This window comes from Eutrigla gurnardus, assembly GCF_963514095.1.
Source record: "Eutrigla gurnardus genome assembly, chromosome: 20".
NCBI lineage: Eukaryota > Metazoa > Chordata > Actinopteri > Perciformes > Triglidae > Eutrigla > Eutrigla gurnardus.
The window spans coordinates 14,225,343-14,236,624 of record NC_139931.1 but is presented as its reverse complement, the minus strand read 5'-3'; the positions used below and the strand labels follow the sequence as shown (position 1 = coordinate 14,236,624).

Below are 11,282 nucleotides of genomic sequence, written 5' to 3'. Positions count from 1 at the left end.
AAATACCTAAGAAAATATAACTTATTTACTCATAAACACTTGGTTGATGTGTTTTACACCCCAAGACTGAATACAACTAACCAGATCATGCGGTATAAACAGAATCCAAACGAACAGACAAACCCACGGGACTTGGCTCAGCCTCAGGAATATCTGCATAAATGATTCACGGCAGAGGAAATATTGCTCAGAGTGTCCGGTGTGAGACTGATGTCGCTTCTTTGTGCGCAGACGATCACCCGTTCTCCAGGCAGGGGGCGGGAGAGAGACCCTCGGAAGCGTGCTCTTCCCCGCCAGCGCTGCGTAATCAGGCAGCTCCAGGGCTGAGGCGCACCGAGCCACACAGAGCTCTGCTTATTGATAAGACTCCTTGGAAGAAGAGGACCGCAAACTAGCGTGCTGACCTGCGACGTTGTTTCAGACGTTCGGCCTTTGGGTTACGGTTAAAGAGATGACTGCTGGGAAAAGAGAAATCCTTTGGATATATTGCTTTTGAAAGAAATGCGGACATCCCTGGAATAATTGAAACTTTGCCTATTCCCATTACTCTCTGAGCGTCCTGGGTAGTTTGGTGACGTTTGTGACTTGGAAATGTAGTTTTTCTTAATTAAATGTCACTTATTGCGATTTTAGCCGAAGACGCACACTTGTGCGCAAGGTGAACTAAGAAGAGAAGGCTGAAAGCTTATCCATCCAGCACGGTGCCCTCTTCTTCTTCTTCTTCTTCTTCTTCGTCTTTTAACAAGGGGGACTTAGAAGTTTCGTGGCGCTGATCGCGCACGAGCGCTTTCTTCTCCTTCTCCTTCTTCTTCTTCGGATACCTCCGCTGGAGATACTGCCGTGTGGATAGACCGTCTACGCGCGCGCAGTTCCGCAGGGCGAGCCGCTGTCCCCCCGCGCGCAGTGCTGAGGAGAGAGAGGGACCCTCGCGCGTCCATAAATGCCCGGTCCGTCGAAGAGGCTCGAGGCTGGGCAGCAAGATGAGCTCGTGGGTGCAGCTGCTGCTCGCGCTGCTGGCGGCGTGTCTGCGGTTTGGCGTAGCCGAGGTGAGTTTGCACCGAGAGATGCTGCACCTTTTACAATTAGAAGTAGCATTTTCTTATTAAACTCACATAACGTAAAGCACCATGTGAGTTTTATTGGAAATTGTAGATAGCCCACCATAAAAGTATCCGAGCTAATATAAACTTAGCCTCCTGTTTTAATCTTTTGAGTGTAGCCTAGCAAATATTTACAGTAAAATGTAATAGGCAATATGTTTTTTAACGTTTAATAATGTATCATAATAATATTGTGGGCCTAAATTATAGTTAAAATTGTCAGTCAAACAAATGTGTTCTTTCTTCAAAACACAAACACAGACCAACATGATAATGAAGGTTATTTTTTTGATGCAATTGGAGTCAGTGCACCTGCACCAGTCTCATCTGATAATAAAATCTAGTCGTCATCTTACTGCTTGTTAGACGGGTGGCATCCTCACAGAAAATAACTGTTATTCCATCCATTAACTGGCGTTATGAATGGATGCCCAGGGGCAGGAAACAGGCTGCCATCATAGGCTCGTTCACAGCTGGATGCCCCACGTGGTGAAGTGATGCATTCATGGATGCTGTTCCAGATGTTGAGCGAGTGAGTCAGCGAGCAGCATCGTACTGTGACATGATGTGTTAGTTGGGAAACCAGGAGAGACACATTTTCTTTTTTTCTAAATTTGACGCCCAAGGTGAAATATAGATGAGTTGTGGTGGGAATTTTTTGTCATGCATCAACACAATGGTCATCACTTGTCTTGCTGAATGCCGGCAGCTAACAGATGAACACTTTGGTATTTTAGGCGTGTGATGTATTTCTGCCACATAGAGACAGATGATGCACTTATAACTGCTGCTTCATTTTAAAACAAATCTGTCTGAGCAACATTTACCTTTAAAACATGTCAAAAATGACAGTGGAGACATATGGCTGTAAAGTCAGACCGTCTGCTGAGGTCAAACAGGAAGGCAAAACTTAACGAGGGTCTCGTCGAGGTCAAGTGAGGCTTAACTGACATTTACGAAAAAAAGTCCCCTTTTTTGGTTAAACAGAGGCTTTAGGAGTGCAGATGCACACTGAATCTGATTTCATCTGTATTTTTTCCCTCTGTCCGAGATTTCATCCGTGTTTCTGATCCCGGAAATTCACCTCCACAGTGAAACACCAGCGTTAGTCGCTTGTTCAACTAAATGGGTCAAAGCACACACAATTAACAAGTCAGTCATGGGAAGTGGACATTTAAACGAGTCAAACAAGAGCGCACAACCCTTTGTGAAAGGCAGAGCCTTTGTTCATTCAGACAGATGGAGGGGTTTGGTATTGGATATTGCAACCAGGACGTGTTGGAAACTATCAGCGTTCAATTACAGTAAAACCAACATAAAAAAAGTGAAACAGAGCTTCTGCAGAATGTGAACTGGCGTCTTAAGTGTATTCATTCCTACTTTCATTCACTGAACCCATGACGGTAGATTTAAGGTGGAACACAACTATGATGGATGACTTTGAATTCCTGTCATCAACCCTTTTTTATGGCCTCTGTAGGCACCACATGTAACAGAAAACTAAGATTTGACAGTGTGTTTCAGAGGGAGAAAGTTCCCAAGGCTTTGAGGTCTCCAACCAGGAATTCCCCCGTCTTTAAAGTTATAGTATGGCAGCTGTGAAATGATGGAGTCTGGATTTAAGGTTCAATCACATCCCTTATGAAAGGAAAATCATCATAAGAGGATGGGTTTGAGATACATTTAGGCATGAGAGTGAGTGATAATTTAGTCTGCTTATATATGAATGCATATACATTAAACCGCGGACCACCAGAGAAGAATCCAGACATTAACTTTCAGTGAACGCAAACTCATTATTATCCAGTTGCATTAGGCGCCATTCCAACTCAGAGGGGAATTATGACGAAAAAAATGAATGAAAGTCACGTTTATTCATACATTCCAGTATCGTGCATGTGTAGGTGCAGTTCAGTGACTGAATGTGAAGCCTCGCACGTGTGCCGCTGCTGCTGCTGCTGCTGCTGCGCCGGCAGCGATCTCGACCCCCTAATTATGTACGATTAGATGTTCCCTCTCCTCCCCTGCCCGCTGCAGCCGCTGCCTGTACCTGGCATTCCTCAATATGTCCAACAGACCTTCAGGGGATGGGAGCTCGCATCAGGTGATATATGCTGGATTATGTCAAAAATCCGTTTTTTGAACCATGTAAAATGGCAAAAAGTATAGAGCACAACCTGAATTCAAAAGAGGAACTACAACATTAAAGGGAGCAGTTGTTTATAAAATAAAGTTTCTAATAGGCATGGGATGATTTTATAATCTAATGTCACGATTATACTGGCCAAAATAATCCAGATTTACAATATTATCCTGAAAAACTATGAGTAAAACTACTGAAATGGCAGTGAAACATACTGGAATCCCTTTACCTTACATTTACATACACATACACATAGTGAAAATCAAACAATCTGAAACAAATAAATCTATTATTCTATATAATTATGTTATTTAAAATAATTACATGTTAGTCTGTTCTTTCTTACATGATAATTGCTGTACCTTTAAAATCGGGTTCCGTTTTTAGTGATAAAATCCTGTCTCGTCCCATCTTTAGTGTCTAAGAAGTGAACATCTTCTGTATTGGCAGCAGGCCAGCATGACAGCGTGCCTGATGTCATTCCCTCATGCCGCTCTAAGTACAGGTCATATAAAATCCCCCCATTAGCGGCTGGTGTATTATCTTGATGTGATGAAATCATCATTAGCTCCATACACGTCGGACATTATCGATGTGTGTTTACGCATTCTCTCTGTGGATTTTGAATCTGTTTACATCTGTTTTGTTTATCAGAACCAAGGTGTTTATTTAGTATTTCCTGCTTAGACACAAATCGTCATGACAGCAGGCACCAGTGCGAACAAAGGCACACATCCTATAATTAACATCAGACGCAATTAGCCAAGCAGGCAGGTTTGCTCCGTTTGGCATCATGATGACTCCTGAGGGGCATCGACTGCAGATGTAAGTGTAATACAGCAGGCGTGTTCCTGCTGTAGAATTTGACTCCAGCCAACAATGGGGGAAAGTCAATGGTGTATAGTCGGGCAGGATGAGAATACGTGTCCATGCAGGGACGACGGCTCCCTTTGTTTAAATCCTGCTTCCCAAAGGGATTCATTATATTCTCCAGAACCTCAATGGCACCGTTTACTGGACTGGACATGCATTATAAAATTAAACAGTATTTTAGGACATATGAACTATTTTGCTGATGATTATTAATGATCAGATAATGACCACTATCACTATACTACTACCGAGATCATCTTCATTGGGTCCATCGCACCGTGAGACGCCAAATGAAGCACATCCGCACCGTTTAAACCGGTGCGAGGAAGTGTCTCGACCCATGTCTGATCCTTGTCCACGTGAACCCGTCTCTTATTCATCTATTATCCCTCTTTTTTCAGATGCACCTCCCTTCTCTCCTCTCCATATCACTCCTTCCCCCACTTCCTGACTCCTTCCTGGCTCCTTTGACCCCTAAATGTTAGCAGATGAGAAGACACAACGCCAATAGTCATTCACCCCGCTCTTAGTGACCATTGTGTGTCTGCTTTGGTTAATACACCCCCCCCTCCCTTCACCCCTCGGCTCTCATTGCCCATTAATGACCAGGGGGGTTAAACCCACAGTCGCTCATAGAATCACAATGTAGACCTGTTGCTTGGTTTCTGGTGTGCTGATATGGAAATGTTTGATCAAATGTGTGCTTAAGTTTTTTTTTTTTTCCAATGAAAAACAAAACCAGAAGTAAATTTTCCCACTATCAAGTTCTTCCTGTGGAGCCACAACCTTATATTGTTTAGCCTCCATGCTATGAAGCGCCATTGTCTTCCAGAAACTATTAAAAACAGATACAGGAGCCACGCCGTTGCATGGAACCATAACCATTTGAGGTGAAATCACATTCACTGCTACATTTGTGCGCTGGTTGCTGCAGACGTGCTGCAGTATTATTCCGTTTCCTCAGAGGAATTGTTTGGAAAGCACTGTAATGTCTAATGCAGGATGAATACAGGGAGGGAAATTCTCAAAGAGCTATTCTTAAAGTCACATGTGCCGCTGAAAAAAAAAAAAGTCTAAATGGTTACATGCCATTTCCCCTTTTCCCATGATCATGTTCTAAGATGGTCCAGAGTCACGTATCTCATTTCTTGAGTCTGTTATGTCAATATGTAAATCCTTGTGTGTTTCAGAGGGAGCCTCTGCCTGCAGCCCTGGTGGAGCTGGTTAGAAACAGTCCCATCTCCTCCATAGAGGACCTCCAGCTGCTGCTGCTCACTGACTCCGTAGGTAAAGACCAGCCCATTCTGATATTACTCTCGATACAAACGCTGGGACTCGTTTTTAATAACCTCAAAGTTAGTTGGAGTTGATGTTATAATAGGAAATGTCTACATAAAACGTGTGAGCTGAAAACAACAACAATAAGACTCTAATTGTGTCAAATACATGGAGAATATGTGGGAATAAGAATTGTAGCACTGCAACAATTACTTGGCTTGGTCTCAGTTTCTCTCTCTCTCTCTCTCTACTTGTGCTCATAAGCACACTCACATGTGACATCAACTACCCCCACACCCTCTTTGTTCCTCCCTCCCCAGTCCACATGCTCCTCTTTTATCTCTATACATGCAGAGGGCGCTAGAAGGACTTAGAGTCAAATCTGCACCACATGCCCACAAACAGACTGTTCATAAATCCGTGTTCACAAAAGTCAAATGCTGTGTTTGTTTATTGGTTTGTTTAGACGAGGAGGACGGGATTCCTGCAGCCAATGGAGGTCACAGACTACCAAGGAGCCTTGGTGAGCGGAGCCCCCTCTCTTCCTTTCTATTCCCCTTCAGTGTTATTTGAAACACTGGTTTCTTGTTGCACTCAACATGTGAATTTATCATATATGAAAGATAGAGGCATCACCGTATTCATAAATGGGTTTATAGAGGGTAGGAGTGCTGGCATGGAGGATTCCTGATTCTCTTCATGAACGTAACAGTGCTCCCTCCTCATTAGTGGAGGGCTGCGGGTGTTTTCTGCCCGCCTTCCTGGGACTTGATTAATGTGACAAGTATGGCTTGAGTGACACGGTAAAATTCTTCCCATTAACCGCTTTCCCCCGATCACGATCAAGCAGATGTCTGAATTGCTGGACACCAATCTGTGTGACTGACAGTCTGGATGAGTTTGCTGGATTCTCTGAAACGAATAGACCTCTGCTAATCATCACTTAAACTATGCCCATTATCTTTAACAGGCATCCCTCTATGTCCAAACAGACAGTTTAATTGAACAGTGGACCTTCCGCTATGTTTATGCAATAAAAGTCATTAATTAGATAATATCTGCTCATTGGAAATGTGTCATAGTCTAATGCACCTGCCTTGCTAGAATGAGGACACTGATGTCAAATCAAGGTTGTATAAAATGGAAAATTGGAGTTCAATAGCGAGCGCTTTTTCTCACATTATCCCATAAATACACATGAGAACAAGTTAGATGAGTCCTTGTGGATGAATGAGTAAGCTTACTGGAATTTAAAGTAATTATCCCTCATATCTAACATGCAAACTTTGGAGAGTTAGTCACATGGGCATGAAGATGTTTGTCTCATTTATTATTGGCTAAACACAAACCAATGGAAGGGTTTTTTTCTAAAGCCAGTGGTTTGTTGTCTTTATAGTCAAATCGCTGTAAGAGTAAATGTTTTGGAATGTCTTTGTGTCTGTGCTTAAGAGCCCCTTGTTTCATAACCCATCCACGCTCACGCTCAGTCGTACCTCCTCCCTCAGACGCCCAGCCAGCTCAGCAGGCTCTGTGTAAAGTTCGTACCGAGGTGGTCGAGGTCACCAGGGCGATGTTGGACCGTAGCAACGCTAACTTCCTCTTATGGCCGCCCTGCGTTGAGGTGCAGCGCTGCTCTGGCTGCTGCAATGCCAAGAGCCTGCAGTGCGTCCCTGTTGTCACACACACCAGATACTTGCAGGTAAAGAACCACAAACACACAGAAAACACACATGTTAACATACATTGTATCGCAAAGTGTTTGTCGTGAAGTTTTGCAGCAATATCACACACACACACACACACACACACACACACACACACACACACACACACACACACACACACACACACACACACACACACACACACACACACACACACACACACACACACACACACATCCGAGGCTGTGCTATGTGTGTTTTACTCATCCACTGCTGTCCACCTCTCCAGGTCATGAAGATTGAGTACGTCAACAAAAGACCCACTTACGCTAAAGCTGTGGTGTCAGTGGTTGACCACGTGGAGTGCCGATGTCAGCCCGCTCCACACACCCCTCTGCCCAAGAAGAAGTCCCCTCGCAGGCCGCACAACCACCAGCATCAGAACCAAACACTCAGCCAAGGACACGGACAGGTACAGCACGAAGACTATTTCACATCCCGTCTGCTGTCCCGTTTACTTACATTTGTAGGATTGATGAACTAACTGTTTTTCCGCTTAATTGTATTGTGAAAGGTCAAAGTGCCTTCCAAGGATGAACTCCATCAGTGGGACGAGCTGAAGCAGAACCAGAGGGCCCACCTGGAGGACCTCCTGGAGCAGCACTGGAGTCCCAGAGGAGACACCTTCACTCAGCCTGGAGAAGGATACAGCCTGGCTGGGGAGGACACGTCTCACACTAAAGAGGCGATGCCTTTTGCTCCACGCCGGGCGCATAACGCCACCACACTCAGTGGGACGAAAGACCAAGCTGAGAATGTGGAGAGGAAGAATGGAAGGATCTCAGATGGCAACAAGACTGTTTCCTCAGTGGATTATGTTGGCGTTGAGGTAAAGCAGGAGTTAGGAACAGGCGGGGACGGGCTGCTGCACAATATCGCTGAAGGGAGAGTGAATGAGGGAAACGGTAGAAGGGACGAAGGGACGCAAACACACAGTCCATCACGGCAAGACAACAAATCCAAACATTCAAAGAGCCACACGAGTGGTTCCTCTCACCCAGTTACTCAGAGTCCCCAAGCCACTTCCAGTCCTAGTGAGGTGCCCAGTGATGGGAGCGATGGGAGCGATGGGAGCAGGCTCCGCCCTACCAAAGAGCCAAATCCAGAGCCTCGAGAAAAGGCCAGACGGAGAAACAATGACACTCCCGAGGAGGTGACATTACAGATTGAGGAGGAAAAACTGGAGCGGGAGAGAAAAGAGCTTCTACTTCTCCACAAGAGGCTGGACCAAGAGAAGGAGATGCTGAGACAGCAGCAGATGAAACGAGAGGAGGAGGAGGAGCGGCAGAAAGAAAAGGAAACGGGGAGCCAACATCACCTGCATGGTAAACATCATCACCTGCAGACAACAACGGCCAATCCAGGTACGAGACGTTACAGAACACTTTGGCTTGATAACAAATCGTACATTTTAACACAGAGCCACAAGAGAACAAGTCATGGATTTTTAAATCCTAACATGTAAATCCTATCTTGACAGCGACGACGCCAACGACGACGACGACGACCACGCGGCAGCCGTCGGCTCCAGCGCAGCCCAGACCCCCAGCCCGTCCCAGGAAAAGGATGAGGAAGAATCGCAAACGGATCAGCAAAGCAGCTATGAGAGCAATGCTAATGTAGAGCTAAAATGAAGCCAGGTGAGTAATAACTAAAATGGAATATTTCTTATTCTAATTCTTCATGCGCTTAATATTTAATTGCATGTATACATTGTAAAGTGTCTTCCTTTGTTTCCCCCTCAGGGACACAACATGATCTCGGTGTATTTCTTCATTTAAGTATTTATTCCCTTGTCAGTAACCTGCTCGTCCTGTGAGATCTCCTCGGTAACATGACTAACGACTGTCTGGTGGAGCTGGAAGAGGACGGGAAGAAGAACGTGGATTATTACTGTTGCCTCTGCAACGACAGTTGGTGGTGCGAAGTAACAAATGGCGCCCGAAAAAAGACTGACAAAGTGTGTGCGAGCACAGAACCCGCGGGGGACGGAACCGGCATCGCTGTAGAACTGTGGACAATAGTGCAATCTCGGAACTCTTCTTGAAACCTGGTTTTGATATCAACAGAGAGAAACTGCACTTACACGTTGACAGAAGAGTCTATATGGGGATTAAATGACTTTTCTTTTTGATAACCGCCATCACACAACAAAAGTTTGTTGGTGGAAAAAATGGACATTATTCCTTTTTGTTTCATTGAAGAATCTCTTGTATTATAATTGGATAATCTTAGAGACAATCGTCTGCAACAAGTGGTGTTGACTAAAATTAGCAATATTTCCACATACTGAGGGGCTCAGTGTTTGATGATTCACCATATAGGCCTGATATCATTTGCTCCGTTAAACAGCTCTCTTTAACCGTATTTAATTGTATTTAACTCATTGCCAACACTGGAATTACACAGGTGATTAGTGGACAAAAACATCCAATGTTGCATTTCAAAATCTCCTCACAGGTGTGAAGATGAAGGTGCTATCAGAATACGAGGTGATGGCGTTACACCTGTGACCCGACGTCCTGCTATGTTTCTTATTTATTTATCTCTGCCATTACTGTGGATTCTTTTTTTTTAATACAAAACACTGCCAACGAGATGTGGTCGAGATATGTAACAATGCTTCATAGAAGACCGAGTGTTAAACTGCTCTGTCGGAACAAGTGTTGGTGTTGTATGCGTGAGAGTGTGGTACAGTGTGTGTGTCGGGGCTTGTGCCCACACCTACACGCCCGTCATGCATTTCAATACTCATGTAGCAGCATTTATCTGTTTGTCTCTTTCTCCGTGTCACATTCCATTTGAGCTCCAGCAGGAGGGGAAATAAACCCCGACACATTCTTTTCTTTACGTGCCCCGACTGCATTCGTCCTAAAACATTGTTTTTGACACTTCCATTACAGGAAACGAAAAGGGTCAAAACCAGTTAATCAAAAAGTTACTTTAAAAAAATGACAGCAAAAAAAGCCAGACATTGCAAATGTAGATATTGTTTTTGTGTCCTTTTGTACTCCCATTAGTAACAACACGTAGAAACACTGGTGACGTTGTTTATGTCTAATAATCCATAATCAGTCAAACATCTTAAGTTATTGAAAAACATGGCTTGTTCTTTTCTTGATGCCAACTTACAACTGTTACTGATTCTGTCTGTTTATATTATAAATATGATGAGAAAACAATATGTTTGTGATAACTTTGCCACCTAATGCTATTTTCATATGGGTATAAGAAGCCAATGCGCTCAAATCCATGTTGTTCTGTGTTTTTATTCCTTTTCTTCCCTTTTATATCTTCGCTTTGCTTCCAAAGTGCCAACGCGTTGTTAAGAAATATGCAATAGAGTGAAACGTGTATGCAGCCATAACAAAATACTTGTAGCTAGCTAAAAACATTACATTTTCACGTGTCAAAGGATTATTTTAGCACCCAGGGGTGCAGTTGATAACTCAAATGACGATGGACTTCCTGACACATAAGTTGCAAACTGTAAAAACTGTTTTAGCTTAACTTATAAAAACTGACGGTTGGACAAAGTGCTGTGCATCCCACCACAGAGCAGCTTTAAGGCGTTTTTTCTGTTGTTTGCTCGCAGGCGAAAGGTAAAGTCAGGGGACAACAAAGTCAGTAGGATTCTAAACATCATGATGTCTGCACTACATTTCATGGCAATTCATCCCACAGCTGAGAGATATTTAACAAATAAAACTGGTTATTTCTGGTAAGGAAGGATACAATCTGACTTTATTTTATGAGGCCATGATATCTGACTTTCTGAACTCAGGTGGATTCATTTACAAAGCTAAGTTTGGCTTGTTGTGTCTACACAGTGCATCTGCAGCCTCCAGAGACACTATTGACTTCACAGTCCAGCACTACCTTGTATTGAGCGTTGGTCCCAGTGATGTGCAATGAGGCTTGTTCAATCTGACTCAAATGAGGGAGAAAAAATAAAAAAGGGTGGGTTGATGTACTGTAGGTGAACTCTGGCACTCGCTCTGTTTGCGGTTTGTTTTTCACATTAACTCACTTGACTGTTGGCTGTAACATCTCCCCAACTCTGCAGCCAGCTGCACAGTTTGCTAATTAGCTAGCCCGAGGAGGCATCTGCTCAGCTGTCTAACTGCAAACAAATAAAAAACAATAAATGTCCTCAGATTTAAA

The 11,282-nt window shown here is 43.9% G+C and overlaps 1 protein-coding gene across 3 annotated transcripts; it reads left to right on the top strand.

Moving 5' to 3' along the window:
• Positions 1-218: 218 nt before the first annotated feature.
• On the top strand, positions 219-10,300 carry pdgfbb (platelet-derived growth factor beta polypeptide b). Of its 3 annotated transcripts, none has more exons than XM_084038133.1 (8): positions 219-1,046; positions 5,307-5,403; positions 5,861-5,917; positions 6,900-7,093; positions 7,348-7,530; positions 7,633-8,491; positions 8,599-8,758; positions 8,919-10,300. In XM_084038133.1, exons 1-7 carry the CDS (start codon positions 981-983, stop codon positions 8,739-8,741), a joined length of 1,599 nt encoding a protein of 532 aa, XP_083894259.1. In that variant the 5' UTR covers positions 219-980; the 3' UTR covers positions 8,742-8,758; positions 8,919-10,300. The 3 variants fall into 3 exon arrangements, with proteins under 3 accessions (XP_083894259.1, XP_083894258.1, XP_083894260.1); XM_084038132.1 differs by having other exon boundaries at positions 220-1,046; positions 8,864-10,300; XM_084038134.1 differs by having other exon boundaries at positions 221-1,046; positions 7,633-8,482; positions 8,864-10,300.
• The last annotated feature ends 982 nt before the right edge of the window (positions 10,301-11,282 follow it).